This window comes from Heteronotia binoei, chromosome 1 (genome assembly GCF_032191835.1).
Source record: "Heteronotia binoei isolate CCM8104 ecotype False Entrance Well chromosome 1, APGP_CSIRO_Hbin_v1, whole genome shotgun sequence".
NCBI classification, from domain to species: domain Eukaryota; kingdom Metazoa; phylum Chordata; class Lepidosauria; order Squamata; family Gekkonidae; genus Heteronotia; species Heteronotia binoei.
In genome coordinates, this window is record NC_083223.1 from 248325134 (window position 1) to 248351984 (window position 26851).

The 26851-nt window shown below is 48.6% G+C and overlaps 1 protein-coding gene across 1 annotated transcript; it reads left to right on the forward strand.

The window, feature by feature from the left end:
* On the forward strand, window positions 1–26749 carry SLC30A3 (solute carrier family 30 member 3). The gene is made up of 8 exons (XM_060260065.1): window positions 1–98; window positions 12513–12727; window positions 15643–15789; window positions 20488–20641; window positions 22182–22386; window positions 23354–23459; window positions 25950–26084; window positions 26218–26749. Exons 1-8 carry the CDS (start codon window positions 1–3, stop codon window positions 26361–26363), a joined length of 1206 nt encoding a protein of 401 aa, XP_060116048.1. The 3' UTR covers window positions 26364–26749.
* Window positions 26750–26851: the final 102 nt, after the last annotated feature.

Sequence of the window (26851 nt, forward strand, 5' to 3'; positions counted from 1 at the left end):
ATGGAGCCCCCCAGCGCTCCCCGCAAGGACGCCTCCGAGACCGCCCGTCTGGTGGGGAGCCGCGACCCGGGCCGCGCCGGCAGCCTTCGCCTCAAGAGGTAAGGGGAGGGCCAGCCCCTCCGCCGCCTCGCTGGGCCTCCTCCTCCACGTCGGTTGCTCTGCAACAGCCCCCCTCCCGCAGCCCCTGCCTGCGCGGCCAGTCTGGGTCAGAGAGCCCCCCGAAAGCCCCTTTCCTCTGGCCTTGGAGGCTGACGCTGGCAGTCCCAGCCGCCCCTTCCCCCGACCCGACGGTCCCCACTTTCGTCCTCTTCCCGGCAGCGGCCTCCAGCCCGGGCCTCCCTGGCGCCCTGCTCTGCTTCGACGGCTCCGCCGGGCTGCTCTGTCCGCTTCCGCCTGCTCCCTCTGGCTGCCTCTCCTCACGGATCTCGGAAGCTTGCTGGGGAGGGAGCGGTGGTGGGGGTCCAGCCACTGCTGCATACATTCTGCCCGACGGCTCGGAGGAGATCCCCGGCGTTGGTTCGTGAGCGGCGGGAGGGAAAGGAGCGTCGGCGGGGCGGGGGGAGCGGAGAAGACCCTCGCTCGGGCTCCCGCCATGGGATCTGCAGGGAGCGACGCTCCGAGGGAGTCGAGGTCCACCTCTGCATCCCAGAGCAGCCGCGAGGAGGAGCTGGTTTGAGGCCAGGGCGGGAGAGGGAGCGCGGGTCTGACCCAGTCAGGCTCTTCTTCAGACGTGCTCCCGCCGCCCCTTCCTTCTCCCTTGCCTTGCGAGGGCTGCCTTCCCCGCGTGCTGCTCTCCTCGCCTTCCCCCCCCCCCTTTGCTCTTTTTTGAGAAGGGGGAGACGCCACCCAAGGGACACCCCGACGCCAGTCTACTCAGAAGGAACCCCCAGAAAACCTTCTTAGGACTGCAGCTGCTAGGAGCTGCGACCATCCTACTCGGGTAATTCTCGGCTCGGTTGAGCAGGGCTTCGAGCCCCTCCCCCCATCCCCACTGAGAAGGCGGAGGAGAGCGGTTTGGGACCCCGGGAGGGAGGAGGTCTAGGGGCTTGGGGGACCCCGGAGGGCCTTCCCCGGCGGCGGCTGCAGTGACGTGGGCGGGAAGGCAGGGGGGCCCCGCGCTCCGTGGCGGCTGCACCAAAGGCGCCTGCAGACCCGCCAGCGCCGCCCAGTGCCCGCGTGCGCCCGGAGGATGGATGAATGGATGGGGGGCTTGTGAGCAGCGGCCCCTGGAGCCCCATCCGTCAAAGATGCCCCGCTCTGCTCCTGCAGCCTGGCACGAGGAAAAGCTCCTTCCAAGGAACCCGTTGTGTGTGGGGAGGGGGGAGGGGACGCGAGTCCACCCACTCCGTCGGCTCCACTGGGAGACTGGCAGGGTGACGGTCTTGCAAGGAATCCTGGCAGAGCTGCGGGCGGCCAGGAAGCGCCCCAGAGCCGGCCGCGGGCCTGGTGTAGGGAAAGGTGTGCCTGTGCGAAGGGGAGGTGGGAAAAGCTTTCTCATCCTTCCCTCCGCCGTCCGACTCCATCCCCACCCCCCGCCACGCCAACCAGGAGGTGGTTTGTTTGCACCCATCTGCTTGAAGAGCTCTGCTGGGGGCCGGGGACAGCTGGAGTGTGGGCTGGCGCAATGTGCTCTCCTCCGGGAGTGCTTCCCTGCTGCCTCTTGCAATTGCCCGGCTTGGGAAGAGTGGGGGGGGGGGGGGGTCCAGACACCCAGCTTCTCATCCAACCCAGCCCCATCAATCCTGCTCAGGAAGGATCCTGGCGGAGGAGATAAGCCTTGAAGGTCACTGGGGTCAGCTGCAGCTGCCCGGAAGCCTTCGCAGCCTGGCCTGAAAATCCTGCTTTTCCACCTTTCTGTCTTTTAAAACGTTGTACTGGGAAGCTCCAAAGCTTGCAGGAGGTTTTGTGCCACTTTAGTTGGTCCTCTGGATCGGGAAAAAGAGGCACCTGGCACTGGTCCTATGAAAAGGTATCACACAGGTCGGAGAGTGAAGGGAGATGTGGGAAGGGCTGTGCCTGCATTTCACCCTCCCAGTTCTGCATGGCCATCCTACTGACTTCTGGTGCCTTCTGCAGAGGAGGGTCCACATCATCCAGTGCCTGGAAATCTGGGGGTCTGTATGCACACACAGAGTTGTAGGAGGGGGAGTGCAGTTTAATGGGTGTGAAATGCAAGAAGCACAGGGGGTGGCATTGTTAGTAAAACTCAGTCCCCCAGTGAGTTGCTCTTGCAACTGGTGACTGTGCGTGTTCAGAATATATCTGGATTTTACACGGAAAACATCAAGGTCTGTTCTTCCCTTTCACAGCCTTTAAACCCTGCTGCTTACCATATGTTATGTAGCATGGTGGTTAAGAGCAGGAGCTATGCTCCGTATGGTAGCCAGCTCTCCTCTGGCCATGCTCATGTTAGGCAAAGAGTTCTCTTTTTGTCCCCTTCCCAAGTGTTGGACAAAATGTGGAATTGTTTTCTGTGGCCTTAGAAGGTAGGACCAGAACCAATGGGTTGAAATTAAATCAAAAGAGTTTCCGGCTCAACATTAGGAAGATCTTCCTGACTGTTAGAGCGATTCCTCAGTGGAACAGTCTTCCTCGGGAGGTGGTGGGCTCTCCTTCCTTGGAGGTTTGTAAACAGAGGCTAGATGGCCATCTGACAGCAATGAAGATGTGAATTTAGGGGAAGGTATTTGTGAGTTTCCTGCATTGTGCAGGGGGTTGATGACCCTGGAGGTTCCTTCCAGCTCTATGATTCTATGAAAGTGTTGAACAGAGAGTAGTGGGTTGGATTCAATGTTGGGAGGTCCAGAGCCAAATCTCCATTCTACCATGAAGCTGACCTGGAACTTTTTGTTCAGATCAGTCAGACTAATCTACCTCACAGGGCTGTTGTAAGAACAAAACAAAACAAGGGAGATTTATGCTCCATTGAGTTTCTTAGAGACCAAATGGGTTAAAAATGGAAGGGGGAGAGGAGAGGAAGAGATGTTTGCCAACTAGGAAGCTGCTACATGCATCTGATGAAGTGGGATCTAGTCTGCAAAAGTGTATAATAGTCTTTACATGCCATGAAGTCTGCAACTTGTTCATAGTTCCACCTCATGGGGTTTCCAAGGCAAGAGATGAGCAAAGGTGGTTTCCTCTGCATAACAAACCCTCTTCTATCTTGGTGGTGTCCTGTCCAAGTGCTGATCACGGACAACCTTGTTTGGTTTCCAAGACATGACCAGCTCAGCCTAGTCTCAGCTATTTAGGCTGCTGCAGAAGCATCTCCCACCCAAGCCATTAAATCACCACAAGGCCCTTATTTGTGCCAAGCCAACACAGCTTTCCTTACCTCCACTTGGATTTGTAGCCTTGAAAATGAACATGTTGAAACACTCCACAAAAGATCTGAAGAAGAGAGCCGTGACTCAGGAAAGCTCCTACCCTGCCACAAATTTCATTAGTCTTTAAGGTGCTAACTGGACTCTTGCTCTTTTCTACCACCCCACAAAGGATTTCAGAATCTCCCAACCCCGCTCTTGGAATTTGCCAGAGCAGCTGATAAGGGCTGTCATGGTGTTCTTTATTATTAATAATTTGACAGCAATTTTAAAATCTGTGCAGCCAATGCAATTTATTGGTATCATCTGATTAGTCCTCACAATGATCTGGTGAGGTAGGCCATCACATTGCCAAAATCCCTATCACTGAGGGTGAAGAGAGATATGAAAGTGGGGGGTGGAGGGGATGCAGCAACATCGAGCTCAAGGTGACCAACTTGCTTAATGTAAGAGCCGTATACCTAGAATAAATGTCAGATGTTTGAGAGCTGCAAGACATGAATGTCAGATGTGGGAGGGAGGGAAGGAAGAAGGAAAATAGATGGGAGGGAGAGGTGGAAAGAAAGCGACTTTAAATGCATTTTCCAAGTCACTGGCTGGCTTGGCGAAGTGATTTAAAGGAAGAAATACCTTCTCCAAGCCAGCTAATGGGGTGCTAGGGGCTTCAAGAACCACACAATATGTGTGAAAGAGCCACATGTAGCTCCTGAGCTTCAGTTTGGCTGTCCCTGATCTAGCTCTGCAGAGTCTGGGAGAGGTATTAGATGCTGGGAGCTACAGATATAATAATCATATCTGTCTGAAGGGCAGAGCACCTGCTTGGCATGCCAAAGGTCCCACTTTCAATCATTGAGACATCAAATTAAAGGAACTTGGATGCAGAGGCAGGCTTTTTCAGTGCAAGATGCTCCTACATGGAGAAGTCAATACAGAGCAAATGTTTGGCTCCATTGGAAGCAGCTTCCTATGTTGACTATGCCCAGTGTGGGAAGGAGATGCCCCAGACATCTGCTACCTTGGTATAGCCAGATGCATCCTTGCTTGCTACCTAGGATAAGTGGTGTTTGCAAGCTGAACCAATATGCAGAGGTCAGGATCAGGGCTTTGAAAGGATGAAAACATGGCATTCAGTGTTCTGTTTCCACTGGACTGAGGCTGCTGGAAGTATCTCTGCTGAGTACTTCCCTTGGTCTCCAGCGCCTCCCAGCAGACTGTACCTCTGCCCCAAGAGACAGCTGGCCTGGCATGCAGAACTTTTTCCATGGCACCTGGCACTGGTTAGAAGCATAAGAATTGCCTTTCTGGGTCACACTTCTGCATTCTGCCTTCTTCAGCGATCAACCCAATGCTTTTGGGAAGCTCACAGGCAGGGCATAAAAGCAGCAGTCCTCCCCAGTTATCTCAGGCAGCTAGTATTCAGAGGGTGACTGCTCCTGAACATGTATGTTCCACCTACTCACCATAGCCAATTGTCTGATATAGAACTCTTCTCCTCTGGGAGTTTGTCCAGTCCTTTTTGTGGCAGTGAGTCCCCTAAATTAATTAAGTGAAGACATACATTTTAAACTGTTAGTTCAGAGCAAGCTTAATACATGAAGCTGCTTACATTGGGGCTGAATATTAGACAATCCAGGTCAATATTGTCTATTCAGACAGGTACTGGCTCTCCAGGACTGATATCTTTTATATCACTTGCTACCTGATCCTTTTATCCGGTGATGCTGGGGGGTCTAAACCAGGGACCTTCTGCAGGCTAAGCAGATACTTTAGCCTTGAGCCACAGCCCCTCCCCTCGGGAGGTTGCCAATCAAGTTTGAGGAGTGAGCAGGGTGAGAAATCATTTTCTTTCCACCTTTTCTCTGCTCCATTCATAATTTGATACACCTCTTCTACCTCCTTCCATTCTCGCCTTTCTCTCCCCCCACCCACCTGGAAGGCTTCTCTCCACAACTCTCACTTCGTACAGCCCAGGCACATTACATTCCCCCAGTCTCAGTTCCCACCTACAAAATTTGAAGCAGGGCCATTTCCTGGCTCCCCAGGAGACAGGAAAACATGTAATATAGTTGGGTCCTTCCAGGCTTGTAGCTAACAAGGGGCCCATGGGGCCTGGCCCCCTGATAGGTTTTGGGGGGCTCTCACCCCCTTCCCATGGCCACTCCTATGTGATTTAAATTGCGCCACATCCCCGCCCATGCCATTTAAAGGGCTCACCAATCAGCTGATTAAATCAAGCAGAAGGGAGGGAGATGGCCCCTAACCTCTCCTGTTTCTGCACTCCCCCCCACCACAGGCCACCCTGCTGTGGCCCCCTCCCCCCGTGGCCCCTAGCTATCGGGCTGGGTCCTTCTGAGCAACCTCCAGACAGAGTATCTTCTGCAGAAATGAGGAGCAATGCTATATTTTCATACCCTTTTCATCCATTGAAAAGCCACAGCAGAAGTTATTTCCCATCTCTGCATGACTTCTTTAGATATGTACATTGGAAGCTGCTTTATACTAAGCTGTCACAGCTGGGGCCGGGTCAGGCAAAGTCCAGAGGCAGTCCGAGGCCTGTAGCCAGCAAGCAGGAGTGTCCAAGGTGCCAAATCCAAATCGCTGTGCAAGTATCGCAGGTCCAAGGTCCAGAAGCCGAGGTCAGGGAGTCCAGAAGTCAAAAGCCAAAGTCAGGGAGTCAGGAACCAAAGTCAAGCCGGAGTGTATGCTAGAACGTCAGGGAGATGACTAGTTGCTTCCACAAAGCCTCCTCCCAAAGCCCACAGCTATATAGCCCTCTGCTGGCTGTTGCCCATTTGGGCTAATTGCTGGCTCTGGGAGGCAGCCAGGATCCTGTTACAACTCAAGCATCCTTGCTCTTAGGAGGGCCAGAATCCTCTCAAAACTCAGGACTCAGGGAGCGTCTTGCTTGTGAGCGTGCCGCCCTCCTCCGATCCCTGAGGTCCTGACGGAGGCGGTCACGCACACGAGCCACCCAAGAGGGCGAGGCAGGGGAGCTGGGATCTTCTTCAGCAGGAGGCAGGGGTACTGGTGCAGGTGGCAGGGGTACAGTTTCCTCGGCAGACTCATCTTCCTCTGCAGGGTCCCCAGCACCCATGACATAAGCCCACTCAATAATCCCCGTGGTTTAGTGTTGTCTGCTCCAGGTTCTTAGGCAAACAAAAGTCTTCCTTAAGACCTACCACCTGAGAAGCTTAGATGAAGCTGTTGGGGGATGAACCAGGCACCTTCTGAATGCAAAGCAGTTGCTCTACCACTGAGCCACAGCCCCTCTACCCTTCAGCTGCAGCCCCTGTGTGTGCATGTCTGTTTGGCTCAGTCTCTTTGCTCCCAGCATGGAAGGGAGCCATCTCTTCTCTGCTCTGAACTACCAAAAAAAAAAAGAAAAAGAAAAAGGCTGGGATTAATCTTCCCCTCTGAAACGGCTTTGCAAGCATCTTCCAAGCTGTGTATCCATGTTCTCTAGATGTGTGCATGTACGTGCATTTAGAGGTGTGCAGTCCTAGCCTAGGCTAGCACAAGTTCACAGTCTCTTTAATAGAAGGGCTTCCTCTGCTGTCAGACATTTGGGGTGGGGGATGGATGTTGGGTTAGGCAGGTTCTGCAAAAGCAGGGGTGGATTTTGCTGGCACAAGTGAGAGAGGGAGCAGCCGCGAGTGGGGGCGGAAGAGGGGGGCGTGTGACACACTGCTCTGCAGTCTGTGTAATAAATGGAGCCATTTGGGATGCGCTGAGGCGTGAAATAACTAAGCCTTCGACAAGGAGAGAAGCGAGGAGCCAGGATGGAGGCAGGGCCCCTGAGATCTCACTCCAGGATATCCCCAGCTCTGGTGAGACTCCTCAATCTTATCTTTGTTTGGAGGAACTGTGATAAAGCTGCAAGGTCCCACCTATTCTCCAAGGAATCTGAGTGTTGTGGTGTGCTGGTGGCACTGCTTCACTCACCTGGAAAGGTGAGCAAGGCAGCAAACCTGGATAGTCTGGGGAAAGGGCTCTTTCCTGTTTGAGCCCTTCTCTGACATTCGTTGTGATTCCTGTCTCTGCCGCCATCACAAGAACACAGAAAGGTGAGCTACTGCTGGTCTATACAACAATCATTTAGGTGTGTTGCCTTCTGCTTGGCCAGAGTCTCGGAGGAGTGATAGGCCCAAGAATGGTCCCCCCTTGCTAGGGGTTTGAGGCTGAGGTTCAATTGGAACAACATCTTCTAGTACTTCGGAAGGGCTGCCACAGATTAAAACAAAACCAACCAACTCAGAGAAGCATTCTAATGCAACGATTCATATTTTAACTGCAAAACTCCAGACCCAAATTTGAATGTTTGCATTCAGCATTTGATTGAATGCCACTGTATGAAGTATTGGCATATTTCAGTTGTATGCAAATATGCATATGGCTCCAATCCAGATTTTTTTAATGCTTGGCTGCCCGCTGGATGGGGCTTCTCAGATTCAAAACACATGTGACACTAGAGATTTATCCTCAGATCCCAAGATGTGTCACTGACCTACAAAAGCAACTGTGAAAGAGGAACAGGGAAGTGTTAACTCCCTGGTAAGATCAGCGCATCCATGGTTTTGCAGTTCTGTTACACATCTGAAAAAGAGCCCCATGGTGCAGAGTGTTAAAGCTGCAGTGCTGCTGTTCTAAGCTCTGCTCACGACCTGAGTTCAATCCCTGGTGGAAGCTGGGTTTTCAGGTAGCCGGCTTGAGGTTGACTCAGCCTTCCATCCTTCCGAGGTTGGTAAAATGAGTCCCCAGCTTGCTGGGGGGAAAGTGTAAATGACTGGGGAAGGCAATGGCAAACCTCCCCGTAAAAAGCGTGCCGTGAAAGTAATGTCACCCCAGCTTCAGAAATGACTGGTGCTTGCACAGGGGACCTTTCCTTTCCTTACACATCTGAAACCCCCCAATAAATCTCCAGCATCACATATGAACAAAGTCTGAGTCCAGTGGCCCCTTTAAGACCAGCAAAGTTCTGGTCATAAACAATCATAAACAATTCTGGGAACAAGCTTTCTTGTGTCTGAAAGGTGCCACTGGACTCAAACTTTGTTCCATTGCTTCAAGCCAACATGGCTACCCACCTGAATCCAGCATCACATATGTTCTCAATAGACCTCTGCATGCTCTTACTCTCGAGCAAGGGCCAGGTATCCAAAGTGCAAAATGTGGACCACTCTGGAATGCAACCCTTTTAAAAAGTTCATATTATTAATGCATTATAAGCTCATATTATAATGCATGCATAGACAAAGAAGCAGGGTGGCCATTGAAAGAGGCAAATGCATCATGCCATCTGCAATTTTATGTTTTCACACAGAAAGACTTCAATAGAATCTTTAGATGTCTTCTTGAGAATCAAATGTATTTTGGCACCTTAATGGCTCCCCACAAAATGGGGTGGGGGGAGAGAAGGTTAACTTTATGGGAGTGAAGAAGTCCCACTTTCTTTAAATCTATGGATTCTACAACTGCCTATTGCTGATTGGTTGCTTCTACAACTCTATGGCTGATTGGTTGTAGAAACTATGGATTCTACAATGGCTTATTGCTGATTGGTTGGCGAGGGTGGTGTCCAGTATGATCATCCTGTTGTGCAATCCTTAAGAAACCACTGTTCAGTTGTCTCAAGAAGAGAAAAGCGGGATTTCTTTACGTGTCTCTGTGTACTTTAATCATTTAAAATATGTATATGCCATTTTCCTCCTGGATAACAGGACTCAGGTCCTGACCCAGCTCAGGGAAGCCCAATCTCATCAAATCTTGGAAGCTAAGCAGGGTCAGCCCTGGCTAGTATTTAGATGGCAGAAGTCCAGGGTTGTGACCAATACTCCCTCTAAGCTGTGGAGTCTTGTGAGCAAAAATTCTACTTTGTGAGCTACTGGCATTGAAGTTGTGAGTTACTGCATAAATGAGGTTGTTCTGGAGCCATTTTTCCTGAGCTAAGACAGAATTGTGTGAGCCTGAGTCTAAAAAACTGTGAGCTAGCTCACACTAACTCAGCTTAGAGGGAACACTAGTTGTGACAAGGGAACAAGCAATGGTAAATGACTTCTAAACATCTCTTGCCTTGAAAACCCTACGGGGTCACCATAAGTCAGCTGTGACTTGATGGCCATTTCCACCACCAGCAGAACTCAGAGCGCCTTACCAACTTTAAAGTCATAAACAATTTCAAATCACTGTATAATAAATCCAAGTACATCAAGACATCCATTATGCACACTCCTCTAATTGGCACCCAGCCCATTCTTGACATCATTCACACCTCAAAAGCTTATTTCAACAATTTAAGAAATCTCCAAAGCAGCCGTTGATTGTGCGGGAGAATACTGCATCACCAAACAAAACTGCCTGATACAATGAGAGAAACTGGCAGTCTTCAGTCTAAGATGGTAGCATTTATCCCTTCCCAGTCCCAGGTGGCAAATCTTTATACTAAACACAGGGAAAAGATTCCCTGACCTGGGTGGCCTAGGCCAGTCTGATTTAATGAGACCTTAGGAGCTAGGTAGGGTCAGCCCTAGTTACTACTTGGATGGGAGGCCATCTAGAGAGCCCAACAAATCTCAGAAGCTAAGCAGGGCCAAGTACTCTGGCATGTAGAAGAAGATGAAGAAGATATTGGATTTATATCCCGCCCTCCACTCCGAAGAGTCTCAGAGCGGCTCACAATCTCCTTTACCTTCCTCCCCCACAACAGACACCCTGTGAGGTGGGTGGGGCTGGAGAGGGCTCTCACAGCAGCTGCCCTTTCAAGGACAACCTCTGCCAGAGCTATGGCTGACCCAAGGCCATTCCAGCAGGTGCAAGTGGAGGAGTGGGGAATCAAACCCGGTTCTCCCAGATAAGAGTCCGCACACTTAACCACTAAACCAAACTGGCTCTCGGATGGGAGACCTCCTTGGAATACCAGTCAGGATGCAGGGGCAGACTTTATTCAGCCACCTCTCTAAATATCCTCCATGTACCCAGTAGGAAGTCACCAGTGGTCACCATGACTTCCAGGTACGTGCACACAAACTCACATGCATGCATACACATGCACATAAAAATTCAAAAATACAAAAAAAATCATTAAAAACCCAGGGTCACTACTCAGAGGCAGTCAATGGCAAACCATCTCTGTTTGTCTTGAAAACCCCTCTAGTTGCAACTTGATGGCACTTTACACACACACACACAAACATGGAGGCAGAGAGTGTAGCTCTGCAGGGAGAATTAGGAGCTGGCAATTTACAGGCAGCAGCCTCTTTGGCAAGTCAGACCAGTTTTCTTTGCCTATATAAAGGACAGTAATGGATGTGACCCTCAATTTATCCCATACCATAGAGGCAAAATCAACCAGCCTACAAGATATCAGCAAATCTGCCTTTCTCTGGCTGGGGCAGCATCTGGGGCTATTGACTCACTGGGACTTTTCCCAATGTCCTTAACGGCCAATATGCCCCTGCTTAGAGTTCAGAAACAGTTCTGAGGAACTCCATTGCATGGCACTATTTTAGATGCAGTGATGCTAACAGCACCTTCCCAAGCATAGTTGCACCATTCTAGTGCTCTCGGTGTTAATGGACTTTAGAAGAGTGAAAGTTTGCTTAAGATGTTGATGTAAAAAGAGTGGGCAGAATACAGCCAAGCCCTCCCCGTTTAAAGTACACACAAACAAAGCTCCTCCATCACAGTCTTGGCTCAGTTCCTGTGTCCAGCAGCCTCTTTTAATTAGCCCTTCTGGCAACAAGGAATTCCCTCCCAATGTTCAGCCACTGTGGCAAAACCCTGAGAGGTGCATTGTGGGTCTGCAGCTTCTGCTGGAGCAGAGGATGATTCATTTTGCCTAGAGGCCTCTGGGAGATGCTCTTCATTTACTAAACCCATCCCTTGCTATTCATTATCTCCCTTAATACAGCTCACTACAGCTTTATCTGAATGGCTTCACTAGTAGCTGCCTTGTCAGGACAGCAATTGGCACGGCCACGTTCAGAGGCAACAGGGGTGGTGGGCAGTAGTGCATGGTAAAGGCAGCGCACTGAAGTGGAGATGTCCACGCATTGTGTTAGAAGATTTAGATTTTTCATCCAGAAAACATAGGGGCATGCAGCAGACCTTGACAGTGCTTCGTATTTTCTGCTGTCCATCCAAAATGCAGGTGGTGATGACTTCCCTAGTGGGATGTTTACAAACCAAATGGTCAAACCTTACCTGCAGCCTCTGTGAAGCACTTCATTGCTTGTTGGTGTGGTCTGTTCACATATGCAGCATACCGTGTGAGCCAGGAACTGATGGATCCTAGCAGCAGCAATTTTCAACAGTCTGGTGAAAGTTGTCCTGGCTGAACAATGTAAGCCACCAAGTCAGAGAGTACACAGTTTAAGCAAAGAAACCTCAGCTGGGGGAATAACCTGCCTAGCACTTTGTTTCTGACCTGCCTCTGGTAGGGTGGCTGGAGATAGGGCTGCTTACCAGGTCTGTGTTGGAAAATGGGGGTGGATTCAGAAGAGGGTAGGGGTTGGGAGGGGAGGGGCCTCAGCATGGCACAATGCCACAGAACTCACCCTTCAAAGCAGCCATTTTCTTCAGGGGAGCTGATCTCTGTTAGCTGGAGATCAGTTGTAAAAGTGGGAGATCCCCAGGCCCCACCTGGAGGCTGGCAGCTCCCTACTTGGAGATCTGGGATTACCACTGATTTCTGGGCAGCAGAGATCAGTTTACCCGGAGAAAATGGCTGCTTCAGAAGGTAGACTGTAGGCATTAAACCCCAATGATTCTTGGTGTGTGTTGAGAACTTGGTGACCATGATAGATCTTGCCTTTTCATGCCCTGCTTGTGCTTTTTTTCTTTTTGTATTTTCTATGTCTGTGGGGGTCTGCACCTGGAAGTCATGTTGACCTCCAGTGACTGACCCTACTGGGAGTCTGGGGGATGTTCAGGGAGGTGGCTGAATAAGCCTGCCCCTGCCTCTCAAATGGGTATTTCAAGGACAGTCTCCCATCCAAGTACTAACCTCAGCCGACCCTGCTTAGCTTCCAAGATCTGACGAGATTGGCCTTGCCTGGGCTATCCAGGCCAGGGCTGCTTGTGCTTTTCTTGACGTCATCATCTAGCTACCCACCATTGGAAACAGGACACTGGTCTCAATAGATCCAGTTCAGTGTTATCTTGCAGGCCTCTCCTGATGTTATGATATCTCAGTCTGTTTGCAGGCCCTCAGGAGGCCTTCCCTGGCCTGCCCCCAGAGAATGGACACCCGACCGTAGGTGTGGACCTGGAGATGGAGCGACGCCTGGCCCCGCACTGTCATCTGGGGCCTTGCTCCCCCAGCCAGAGCCAACTGAAGTTCCAGGCTCAGCGGAAACTCAGCATTGCGTGTGCGGTCTGCTTCCTCTTCATGATTGGCGAGGTCATAGGTTGGTGTTATGGACAGGAATGGTGAGAAATCTGTCCCCCTTCCCCAATACACATTCACCTATCAGTGGATCCTATGGAGGGGAAGAAAACAGCTGCAGCAAATGTGACCATAAGAGAAAGTCACTGAGGGAAAGGGGCAGAAGTTCAAGAGGGCTTGCCAACCAAGAGGCAGGGCCTGGAGATCTCCCAGAATTGCAAATGCTCTCCAGAGTCCAGACTACAGATCAGTTCCCCTGAGGAAAATGGTTGCTTTGGAGGGTGGACTCCAAGGCATTCTACCCCATTAGAGTTGTCAGGGCTGTGCTGGAAAATACCTGGAGACTTTGGGGGTGGAGCTGGGAGAGTGGGGCTTAGGGAGGGGGAGGGGCCTCAGCATGGTACAATCCACCCTTCAAAGTAGCCATTTTCTCCAAGGGAGCTGATCTCTGCCAGCTGGAGATCAGCTGTAAAAATGGGAGATCTCTGTCCAGACCCTAGCTGGAGGCTGGCAACCCTAAACCCCATTGAGGTCCCTCTGCTCCTCAAACCTTGCCCTTCCCGGTCTCCACTCCAAAATATCCAAACTCAGGGGGGAGGGCTTTCCGAACTCGGGGTGGGCCTTGGGAAGTTTTCTGGAGGTGTAAAGATTACGTAGTTATCCCTTATAGAAGAGCATCACCATTCAACACTCACAGGAATGTCTGACCCCTGCATTATTTATTATTGATTACATTTGTAATGTAATGTAATGTAATGTAAAATTTTATTTGTATCCCGCCCTCCCCCGCCGAAGCAGGCTCAGGGCGGCTAACAGCATTTAAAAGTGAACAATACAATAATAAGACATTAAATTCACATTAAAACCAATCAATAATTAATTAAAACATTCCTAAATCTAACACTATTAAATCTGGCGGTAAGCATTATTATTTGACATTATGTCTGTCAGATGGTATAGTGATGGTAGATCCCTTTTGTGTTTTGTTCTTTCTCTGAGTTCGGGGCAATGTATATCCTGTTTTGTTCACACAGGTATGTTAGGCTGGAAAGAGCAAGAGGGATTAAGTGGGCCACTATCCCTCCATGAGCTTCATGGCCAAGCAATGATTTTAGCCCAGGACTCCCTTGTCCAAGTCCAGCACTTCTATCTCTACTCTCTCTCCCCCATACTGCTTCTTAACATTAGTTTTAAGCAGATATAGAAGAAGCTAGACCCCATTTGAACAAATGCATAAAATTTCATAGCTAAAAGAATGATAGATCTATTATCTTCTAATAAAAGAGGTAATGTCTCCCAATGATCTATATTTTGGAGCAATGAAAGAATTAAAAGATTTCTAGGCTCAGAAAAACAATTGCATTCAAAGGTCACATGATACAGGTTGTCTAGACTGTCTGCACCACAGTCGCAAACATTATCAGAGTACGGTATCTTAAGATACCTTCCTTGTGAAATTTTAGATGGTAGGGTATTAAGTAGGGTTGCCAGACCCCAGGTCCCAGCTGGGGTTCCCTGCTTTGGGGGGCTTTGGCTTGCTGGCAGCCAGTTGGCCAGCAGGGAAAACCCCACCCTCAAACAGTGATGTTGTTGTATGACATCCCTAATGCAATGACATCACTTCCAGATGATGTCATTGCACCAGGGACGTCATACGGTGATGCTTTTCTTTGCAAACTTTATGGTTCTGAAGCAAAAAAAAAAAGTTTTTGCCCAAAAATTGGAATGTTGCATGCAATGTTGCCAATGTGCTGACATCACTTCTAGGTGACACCATTGTGTGCCACGCACCCCCAGAATGCCCCCCCCAAATCCCCCTGCCACAACAGCGAGGGGATCTGGCAACCCTAGCATTAAGCACACCAACATAAAGTCATGCTTATTGCAAGGAATAGTCAAATATGAGCAGTAACTGGGGAGCTCTCCAAGTGGAAGAATATCAACAAATTGACTAGAACAAACATGTTGTGCTCTACAGATTGTACTGTTGTAATTGTACTTAAATAGACATTTCTTGATCATTTTATGGCTTTCCGTCTGGTGACTGAACAAAAGGAGTTCAAGGAAAGACTGAGGAACTGTAGTTGTTGCTCGACAGGTTTATCCCAGTGGGAAACATATGAGTCCTCTCTGACTACGCCAAGGTAGCCCTCTTGGATGTCGAAGTGTAAAATTTTAACTTTAAAGGGAAAAGTCTTCAGCCAGGTCTGAGCTTCAAGAGCTGGCTCTCCCACTTCAGCTTGGAATTCCACAGATGGAACATAGGAATCTAAGAAGAATTGAATTGAAGGACTCCCCAATTTTGTCAATCCAGATATCGGCCCCATATAAACTTTACACAGCCACCTTGCTGTTAAACCGTTTGATGGCGGCTGGAATATACTGAGCCCCAGATGAATAAAAGAAACAACAGATAATACCTGATGCCGCTATATCCAATCTTTTAACATGAGCAGCTTGCACTGCATTAATCTCTGGTCAAACCAGACCCCCAAAGTATTTAAAATAGGGGATTATGTAACTAATATGAATTTGAATGGGCTTCGGAGGATAGTGGAAACAGGAGAGCCTGGCATGACTTGGTCCATGGGGCTGCAAAGAGCTGAACTTGACTGTGCGACAACAACAACAAAAAGTATGCTTGCTCTTGGGTGGACTTCTGGTTTTCCCCTTCCTTACTTCTCTAGCTGTGGCCCAGAAATAGTGGCAGGGAATGAAGTACAAGGTTACAGCTCAGCCATTCCTTCCTTGTTGTTGTAAGATGCCAGCCCTGGCTCACCTACAGAAACAGAAAGCCATTCCAAGACTGAGCTGAAACTCAACAACACCCCCATATCCAGCCATACCTTGTTTGTGGCTCTGCACTCACAGATCTGCCCTTCTCAACAACACCTTAAGCCTAGGGGACCACTGAGAGACTTCTCTTTTGTTTTGCAGGGGGGTACCTGGCACACAGCCTGGCTATCATGACAGATGCGGCTCACCTGTTGACAGACATGGGCAGTATGGGTGTCAGCCTCTTCTCCCTCTGGGTCTCCACTCATCCAGCCACCAAGACAATGACCTTTGGCTGGCACCGTTCAGGTACATTCACTCACTCCACCGCAACCCCCCATTTTGTATTTTTGTATTGTGCGTGTGTGTCTGCACCTGGAAGTCGTGGCAATCTCTCATGACTAACCCTCACTGGGAGCCTGGAAAATATTCAGAGAGATGGCTGAATAAAACCTGTCCCTGTCCTTCTGACTATTGGTATGTCAAGGAGGTCTCCCATCCAAGTACTTGCTAAAGTTGACCCTTAGCTTCCAAGATCTGATGAGATTGAGCTTGCCTGGGCTATCAAAGCCGGGACCACTCCCCTGGCTTTTTGACTGGCCAAAGCAACAACCTTTGCCCTTATATCTCTGCAAGGAAAAGGGTAAGACCTACTTAATAAAACAAAAATTTGGAATTCAGAGGACTGAACAGATCACAGTAATAGGTCATTGCTGCATGATTGCACTATGGTGCAATGGCAGTTACTGACTTTTTACAAAAGCCCTCAAACAGCTCTCTGGTGGCACAGCAGGGGGGGAAATGTGGGAAAGTTCATCTCTTTGTGGAAGTACTAGGCACCTCCTCTGAAGAGATCAGAGTCTAAGCATTGGTAGATGGTTCTGTCCTTGTGAACTCCAAGGTGGGAAACTCCTGGAGATTTTGGTGATGGAGCATGGGGAGGACTGAGACATCAGTGGGGTGCAATGCCATAGAGTCCGTCCTCCAAAGCAGCCATTTTTACAGGGGAACTGATCTCTGTAGTCTGGAGTCTATAATTCCAGGGGATCCTCAGGTCTCACCTCGAAGCTGGCATTCCTAATCCATTTTGAAAGGGAAAAACAGGTTATAAATATACTAGTAAAACAAGTAAGGGGGGACACTGTGGACTACAGTTCCCTTTGCTCATTTCTCCTCATCCTTTATCACTGCATTCTTTTGCCAAACTACTCAAATAGCATCCCAAACAGATGAGGGCACTGGGAATCTTGTAAGAGAGAATTTGTTTATTGCAGAACTGCCTAGATGTATGTGTGTTTCACTCTAGTGATCTTCAAAGCAGGCATCTCAGGAGATGTCTTAATACATCAGCGCAATGCCCCTGTAAATATGTGTGGTGGATGAATTCGGGCAATTCTCTTCTATTTGAGTTCAAAGAGGGCAGAGGCCTTCCTTTTGAGTGGTAGCTGAAAGAGCCCGGCCTTTCAAGTCTGGCCTTCAGCAGGGCTTTCTGATTACTAAGACAGGGAGTGTTATTAGTTGGGATAAAAGAGAACATTTGTACAAGGACAAAAGGATGCAAGCTGCACATTAAATGCTGGAAGGTTTATTTCCATCGATATCCCCTTCAGAGGTCATTGTCCAAGGGGAGGACCCCAATGTTCTTTTAAGATGAGTGCTCCATTTGACGCATCTACTATTTGCCCTTCTTTTGGAGGACTAAATTCGACAGCTTCCCTCCACCTTGATCATTTTGTCCTTGGCTATCTATTGAGCATCAAAGGGGAGGAGTTGGGGGAGAGGAAAGGACTCACTTCTCCAGTAACATGGAGAAGGGAAGTCAGTCCTTTTCTCCCATTTCTGTACCTTCCTTTGCCTCAATATCCTTTCCCCTTCTGTAAAATGGACCTACTTCCTTTCTCTGTTGCCACCATTCTCCCTTTCCTGCCACATTGTTAGGTCCCCACCCCATGCCAGAGGGAGGGAATGGGGAGTTTGGGTTGCCTTGCCAGATCCAGCTTGGGAAACTCCTGGAGGTTTGGGAATGAAGCCTGGGAAGCACAGCATCCTTGGGGGGTACAACACTATAGAGAGCACCCTTCAAATAATCCATTTTCTCCTGGGGAACTGACTTCTGTAGTCTGGAGATGGGCTGTAATTTTGGGGCATCCCCAGGTCCCACCTGGAGGCTGGCATCCCTACATGATGTGCTTCCAAAACTGTAATTCACTTTTTCATGTTCCTGTCATTTTCCTTCCATGGCTCACCAATCTCCCTTTTTTATAGCAAAATGTTTAAGGTTTTGTTTATCAAGAAGATAGATGAAGATATTGGATTTGTACCTTGCCCTTCACTCTCGATCCCAGAGTGGCCTACAATCTCCTTTACCTTCCTCCCCCACAACAGACACCCTTTGGGGCTGAGAGATCTCTTCCAGAAGCTGTCCTTTCAAGAACAGCTCTACAAGACCTATGGCTGACCCAAGGCCATTCCAGCAGCTGCAAGTGGGGGAGTGGGGATTCATTCTCTTATACTTGCCTATCCTTATTGTTGCCAGGGCTTTTATTTTTGTAGCATGAACTCCTTTGCATATTAGGCCACACACCCCTGATGTAGCCAATCCTCCTGGAGCTTACAGTAGGCCCTGTACTAAGAGCCCTGTAAACTCTTGGAGGATTGGCTATATCAGGGGTGTATGGCCTAATATGCAAATAAGTTCCTGCTATAAAAATAAAAGCCCTGATTGTTGCCCAAACATAGATGCATTAAAGGATTGCCCTCACTCGGTGTTAGATATAAAAAGGCCAAACCCTATTAATTTCCAATTATTTCCCAGCCCAAAAGTTGTCCAGCTGTCCTTGACCAGAGCCAGGGCCTTTTCTGACCTGGCTCCCATCTTGTGGAACTCTCTGCTGAATAGCATCTGCGCCCTGCAGGCCTTCATGCAGTTCTGCAGGGCTTGCAAGGCAGAGATGTTCCACCAGACTTTTGGCTGAGGACAACAACGGGTACCATCCTATCTAGCACTTCCTCTTCTCCCCCCCACCCCCATTTTCCTGCTTCTACCTCCCCACAGGACAATGACACAATTGGACTCTTTAGCACCATCTGAGAATGTTTTATCTATCTATATATATAGATATAAATGTTTTTACCATTGTGTTGTTCACTGTCTTGAGCCTTGAGTATTCAGGTGATGGCAGTTTATAAATTCAAATTATAAATAGTCTATAATTTCCAATAAAATAAGATTGTGACATTTAGCCCTTGATAACAAATGAAACTCTGCTGGCTTTGCTTAGGGTTTCCAATCCCCAGGTGGGGGCAGGGGATCCCCTGGTTTGGAGACCCTCCCCCCGCTTCAGGGTTGTCAGAAAGAGGGGGGAGGGGAGGGAAATGTCTGCTGGGAACTCTGTTATTTCCTATGGAGATTTATTCCCATAAAAAATCATGGAGAATTGATCCACGGGTATCTGGGGTTCTGGGGGGGGGGCTGTTTTTTGGGATAGAGGCACCAAATTTTCAGTATAGCATCTAGTGCCTCTCCCCAAAATACCCCCCAAGTTTCAAAAAGATTGGACCAGGGGGTCCAATTCTATGAGCCCCAAAAGAAGGTGCCCCTATCCTTCATTATTTCCTATGGAGGGAAGGGATTTAAAAGATGTGCGGTCCCTTTAAATGTGATGGCCAGAACTCCCTTGGAGTTCATTTATGTTTGTCACACCCTTGCTCATGGCTCCGCCCCTAATGTCTCCTGGCTCCACCCCCAAAGTCCCCAGATTTCTTGAATTGGACTTGGCAACCCTACTTTGCTTAGTTTTCAAGATCAGGCAGTGGATGATGTGAAAGATCTTGACCTGAGAGCCTGGAGAGCTGCTGCCAGTCAGAGTAGTCAGTGCTGACCTTGATGGACCAATAAACTGACTCAGTACCTGGCAGATTCATGTGTGTTCAGGACTGAAACTATAATAATAATAATAAAATTTATTTATATCCCGCCCTCCCCGCCAAGGCAGGCTCAGGGCGGCTTACAAAGGCATGATATAGAAATATCATGTTATGACTACATGTTCAGTTACTTGGGAGCAAGCCCCACTGAAGTCACTACCACTCACTTTCTGGTACATACATAGTTTATTAAATGGTCTTTGATCAGCCCAAGATAAAACATTAACCTATACATTCAGAAACATGTTCCCAGCTTAATAAATACACATATATTTGCATATAAAATTCAAAACCACTTACTCAACTTATTACATACTCTATATTGATTAGATTAATTTAAAATAATTCCCATAGTTCATCAGCCAAGATCATTAAATGAACTTATCTAGTGGTCATTAACTGATGAATCTTATAAACTGTGACTGATGGATTTTCATCTATAAGCAGTAGTCTAGCGTACATTGATTCTGAGTGACCAGGAAACCTCTTAAGTAAAGGATTAATAAATCTTAGACAAATTTCTTTATGGAAGGGACATCGCAATAAGATATGTTCTGTGGTCTCAATTTCCTCAGTGCTACAGGGGCATACTCTTATTTTCTTTCAAAACTTTTTTTATAGCTTGAAAAATGGCAAACACCTTCTGGTAAATAACCATAGGATCAGGCTCTCCACCTGGTTTTCTTACTGAAATGGCAAGGCTAAGACTGTGCTCCTACATGGGCTGGAATCTTTGGCACACTTCCATGTTTTGCCCATGGGTCAAGGAAGTATTGCTGAACCTTGGCATTCCCTAGTTGTAAAATGCACAAAAATGCTCCCATGCATGCACAATATATTTGTATACAAGGTAATGTTCTTTAGACATTGGTTTTTATTTGATTGAGATGTAAGCTATTATATCTCTTTGACCTGGATTTGTTGAAAGGCTGGCAGGGGTAAAATCCAAGACTTTTTTTTTCCTGGTAAGCTAAAGAACTAGGTGCATTGTGCATGGGAAAGCTTTGCCATACCCGAGAGGGCAAACATGTTTTGGCAGATTAGTTACCCAGAGTGGCAGATGTCTTTTTTTCTCCCCAGAGACCTTGGGTGCGCTGGCCTCTGTCCTGTCCATCTGGATTGTCACAGGTGTGCTCGTCTACCTGGCTTCTGCCCGTATCATCAGCAACGATTATGAGATTGAAGCATCAGCCATGCTGGGCACTTCAGCCTGTGCTGTAGGCGTGAACATCATGTAAGGAGCTGGTTGGATATTGCAAACAAACTGTATTTAAAAGAGGAGGACAGAGAGGTAGATTTTATGGCACCTGACTATGCTGCAAGGAGCTATCCTCTTAGGCTTCCATTCAATGCATGAATAGAACTTCCTTCTGGCAACAGCTCCGTTCATTCTCAAGATCTTAGCAAGAGGACACTTCCCCCACTTCCTCTGCAGAAATAGATCTTAAAAATGCAATGAAAACATGATATTATTTCTTCATAGGAATGTGTGTAAGAGAGAAGAACACCTTTTAGCATCACCAAGGTCCATATTTAAATGCAGTAGACCACTGAATATCAGATGCTCTTCCCTAAATTTGATGAAGCCATCGCAGGGGAAATCCCCAGACTGGGTCATTTTTGCAGGGCAATCACCTTCTAAGTAACTTCTTAGGCTGCACTGAAGAGCCTAGAGTAGAGCGAGGCAGCTACCATTCACAAGGAACAAATGATTAGCTGTGAATTCTTTGACAGTCGCAAACCACCTTCATTAATACCCAAAGATGCATCCATCTTCTTCAAATTAACCAGGTAGAAATTAGCAGATGGGCGGAAAGGGTGATTCGCTCTCACAATCAGCATGTGAAGCAGCGCCACTTTGGTTTTCTTAAAAAAAAATAGCAGTGCTCTTGGGCACTATGACTTGAGGCCCTCACACTGCCCTCCTCTCTGCTGCATTTAATCTGGTGCATGAGAACACTTCTTGATGGCCAGAACTAGAGGCTGCACCTGGTTCAAAAATGTAAACACAGGTAGCTTCCTGGAGCTCTTATCTTTCCTGAAAAGAAGCAGCCAGAAGAAAGCCAGCCTATCACTTTGACATTGAGAATTGCCACCGATTGTCTCTGAGATGTCTTTGTACTTTGGGGCATGCTAGAATCCTGCCACTCTGCACGGATATCCAGGGGCAAAGGTAGGCTGCACACTGTGGGGTTAGGATCCTGTGGTCACACTGAACATAGTGGAACAAGAGCCAACTACAATGTTTCTGCTAATGTCCCCACACGCACCCACACTGAGCAGAGCCGTTCATGTCTTGAGCAGAGTATAACTGCTGTAATCTTAAAATGGGCAATGGACTCCAGATTGCTGCTGAGCAGGACTTCCGGTGTTAATGAGTGGCCACGCACACACAGCTTAGAGTGAACACTGATAGGGAGAGAACGGGAGCAGTCCTCTTTCTCCTGTACAGAGTGATGTGGGAGGAACTGAGCCATGTGTAGTAGGAATTTCCGAGCTGGCTGGGATAGTTATGTCGGCTGTGCTTCTGCAAAGGTAAACAAGAGTGTCACAGCTTGAGCATGTTTCTTACATGTGCAAAGTGTCCATCATAAAAACTCCTTCAACTAAAAGAATCCCAGTCAGTAAGGGCTGGGGGGAAATCTCTGTCCAAGAGCCCCTGTCAGATGGAAACGATTCTGGGCTAAATGGTCAGCCTGGGTACAAGCCTGTTTCATAAAATCCATTCCACTTGCAAAGTGTCTGTGGTCACAATGCTTGTCTTCCCTCCACAGCATGGCCTACCTTCTGCACCAGTCAGGCTCCCCACACAGCCACGGCCCAAGCACGGGGGGCTATGAGAGGATCGGCGACAGCCCCTGCGGCACCACCATACCCACCCACAGCAACACCAGCGTACGAGCTGCCTTTGTGCATGTGGTGGGGGATCTGCTCCAAAGCATCGGGGTCTTTGTTGCTGCCACTGTCATCTATTTCAAGGTATGGAGACACACTTTATTCTCCACCCCCCGTATTTACATAAGGAGCTTTTCACCTTAAGTAGCCCCACTCCTTAACTTCAACTAAACTCTTGTACCTGGAAAAGTATTTTGGAGGGGGACTGCAGTACCAAGGGATGCTAGAGGAAGCAGCTGGTGAGAACTCCATTTATTGGTTGTTATAGACTCTCGATTTATTAGGTGTTGTAGATTTTCTTGCCAAGATCATGGCCCTACAGGCCGGAAAATCTACAACTACTAATGAACTCCAGCAGTGAAAGCCTTTGACAACATATAACTCCATTTATCAAAGATTTCAGGTTTTCACGGCTGGTAACATCATTAGAGTTTGTAGAATCTTTCGGGATCAAGTGCCGTGTTCTACTGGAGAAAGTTTTCCTTCCAGACGTTTCGTTCTCAGCTGCGGAGAACATCCTCAGTGGCGTTGCAGCCGTAGCAGGCGCTCTGACCTTCTTGGCTGCTGTGCACTCAATGCAACGCCACTGAGGATGTTCTCCGCAGCTGAGAACGAAACGTCTGGAAGGAAAACTTTCTCCAGTAGAACACGGCACTTGATCCCGAAAGATTCTACAAACCCTAACTCCATTTATGCTTCCAAGTATTTTCCTCCAGCTTTGTTCAAAGACAAAGCATTGCTTCTCAGAGAGGTAAGAGGCAGATGAAGCTTTCTCAGTCTTGGTGAATTGTTCGTCTGTGGTTAGGAGGAGTCCATTATCATGAATGCCATCATTGACCAGCACTGTGAAAGTGAGAGTTCCAGATCAGCCCCCCTGCTTTTCCTGAACACCCAGCTTAGCACAGAGGAAAAAGTTCCCCAGTATGCTCTGAGTCTGTACTCCAAGGCAGACCTAGCCTCTGTTCCTCTCCCAAGAACAAGGTTTCAAAGTAGGATAGAAGGCCCCTGTCTCCTACTCCTGCTGTTATTGCTTCTCTTCTCCTCTTTGCAGCCCCAATATAAGATAGCTGACCCAATCAGCACATTTCTTTTCTCGGTCTTTGTGCTGTGTTCCACTCTGACTATCCTGCGTGACGTCTTCCGGGTGCTGATGGAAGGTGAGAGGTCTTCTTCCATGTACAGTTTGGGATGCATGGGTGTGGCTTGGGTTGGGAAACTGGTACAAGAAAATTAAACTCTTTTCCTAATCAGTTCAGCAGCCCCCTGTAGATTGAGCCACCTGAGTACAGACAGGCTCACATCTAGTTTGTCTGCAAACTTATTTCTCCTGTTGATTGCTTTTCCCATCACCCAGCTGCAGCAAAATAGGTGGCAGCTGCTAGAATCCTCCTCCTGATGCAACAGCTACTAATATTTATTCAGTCCTTAAAATCCTTCCTCAGGGCAGTGCATGTGGTTCCCCTCACCTCCATTTTATCTTCACAATCACCCTGTGAGCTAGACTAACAGTGACTCATCCAAGATCACCCAGTAAGCATTATAGAGTGGGATTTGAAACTAGGTCTCTTAATCCATCATTGTAACTGCTGTACTACTTTTACCTAGCACCACCAACATACAGAGCATTTTGCTATGTTACATAAGCAAAAGAAGTTCAAGGTCCCTGCCCCAAGAAGCTTGTAGTCACACAGAAACAAAGGAGCCCTCATTCCAGCAGCTCTATTCAAGCCAATTTCCACTGAGTAGAATGTATGAAGAAGAGCTCTGTTAGATCTGCCCCGCAGCCCATCTAGTCCAGCCTCTTGTCTCACACAGCAGCCAACCAATTCCCCCGAAGGGCCAATAAATAAAGGCATAGGAGCCAAGGCCACCATACTGGCATTCAGAAGGTCACTGTCTCTAAACATGGAGGTTTTCATTTAGTCATCTTGGCTCCTTTAATCATCTTGGAGAGCCAGTTTGATGTAGTGGTTAAGTGTGCGGACTCTTATCTGGGAGAACCGGGTTTGATTCCCTACTCCCTACTCCTCCACTTGCACCTGCTAGCATGGCCTTGGGTCAGCCACAGCTCTGGCAGAGGTTGTCCTTGAAAGGGCAGCTGCTGTGAGAGCCCTCTCCAGCCCCACCTACCTCACAGGGTGTCTGTTGTGGGGGAGGAAGGTAAAAGAGATTGTGAGCCGCTCTGAGACTCTTCGGAGTGGAGGGCGGGATATAAATCCAATATCTTCTTCTTCTGCTAGTAGCCCTCTTGGACCCCTCCTCCAAGAATACATCTAATTTCCTTTTAATCCCCAGACAGTAAAGGGACATGAGATCTAACAGGCCTTTCTGGGTCCTGGAAAAGCTTTGCCATGCTCAGAATATGGGGATGTTAACCTAAAAATCACAACACCAAAAGGCCAAACACACTGCAAATCTCAGGTTTAAGAACCAGCATGACATTTAAGAATGTACCCCCCATGTTTAATCTTATGCTGTTTTGCAAAGACAAAATCCCAGTAAAGTCCATTGAAGCATACATCAAAGCCAACAGGACACCCATTTTTCCCCAGCCACTTGCCAGTGAATGAAATCTCTGAGGGATGGCATCATGCAAGTCCTCACCAAGCTGCATTCAGTTGCTGAACATCCACACCAGGCCCACCCCACATGCACAAGAATGATTGCTTCAGACTGCAGGCAGGACACAACAAGTCCAAATACTCCATCCCTTGAAAGACTCCCTTACAAAAAGAAGATTGTCATAGCAAAGATAGTGGTGTTAATTCTACCTGCTATAGTTACAAGGAGCACACCCCCTTCAATGTATGGGGTGCATTTAAAAACCTGCACTGCAAAGTGGTACAGGCCATTCTCATCCTGTGGTATGGACCCAGACAAAGAGCCTACTATTTATCCATCCATTTGTTTCCCAGTAAGTTATAAGCAACTGGATGGTGGAAAGTTTCAGCTGGCAATTAGGACTGGGGGAAGGAGAACCTTCCATCCCCACCCCTCCCATCTCCCCCTTTAAATTACAGCTCCACTGTATAAAATGGAGAACTGCCCAAAGCAGGTATTGCTGCTCTGGTACCCAACAGGATCACTAAACGTTGCCCATTAGAAAAGGACCACAATGTAGTTTTGCAACGCAAGTTTTGTATGGAAAAAATCCAGTGAAAATATTTCAGAGTCCTTTTATTGAGGGGGGGGGGGGACTGTCTCCTGAGACTCTGTCCTGATTTCTGTGATGCTAGTAAGCCAAAGAACTACCTGTGCAACTTTACATGGTCTCAAGGATCATTTTAACCATGTCACAACCCAGGCCAAACAGCTGCTTGTGGGGAAGCCTTCATGGCAGAGCGCCCTGGTCCTTTGGGGAGATGGTGCCAGCATGCAAACCAAGCATATAGTGGTGCTTTGTGTGGGCTGCAGCACAGTTTAAATGAGACCCCCTTTTTGTTTCACCAGTCTCAAGTTTTAATGACAGGCCTCTGGACAGATGCTGTCAGTCACAGAATACTGAACTACACAGACCAAATGTCTGACTCTGACTACTCATCCCACCCAAATGAGTTGCCTTGTTTAAATGTTTGCTTCCTTACCAAAGGTCCTTTTATTAAAGGTGCACAGAAGTTCAGCTTCTTCTTCCTCCTCCTGTCTCTCAGGTGCACCACGTGGTGTGGAGTTCAAGGCAGTGAAGGAGCTGCTGCTCTCGGTCAAGGGAGTGAAAGGTGCCCATAATCTCCATCTTTGGGCTCTGACTCTCAGCCATCATGTTGTAGCTGTGCACGTGGCTATAGGTAAGCATGGCCAAGGCCCCTGGCTTTTCCCCTCACCCTGAGGAGGGGGAGAAGGAAATGTGGGAGTGCCTTGGCTAGGCAGTTAACCCTCCCCCACATCCCAGTTGACCCCAACTTTGGCATTTGCTTCCAGAGCCCAGCACTGATGCGGAGACCGTGCTGCAGGAAGCCACAGCCCTCCTGCAGAGCAAGTTTGGCTTTGTCTCATGCACCATCCAGGTGGAACGCTACCTGGATGACATGGCCATCTGCCGCCAGTGCCAGGACCCGCGGGATTGAGCCCAGTGCTGCCAGGCACCAGCTCCCGTGCTCCCCCCACTGCCAAGCCCAGGAGGTGCCTGAAGCAGGGGACTCCCCCCACCTCTCTCCCAGAGTCGGGGTCCACGGCTGTGTCTCTCGAGCCCCAGGATCTGGCCTCTCTCTCCCCCTCTGCATCTTCGTGTCACATTCCAGGCTGGGTGGGGGCTGCCCTCCAGCAGGGGGGGCTATGCCCACTTCCCACGTTCATCAGCCTAAGTGTCTTTGATGTGCAAGCCTGTGGGTGCTGGGGCCACTGGAGGAAGGCCAAGACAGCTGCCTCTGGGCCGGGCCGTTGGATGGGGCTATGTGGCCATTTTGTACACATATGTCATATTGGCAGCACACATTCCTCCCCTTGGGAGTCTGGGTGGTGGCGTGAAAGACAGTCTTCTTCACAATGAACCAAGAGCCAGGTGCAAGATTGCTCAGGTGACTCCTGAGTCCTTGCTCCCTCCTAAGAAATCTGG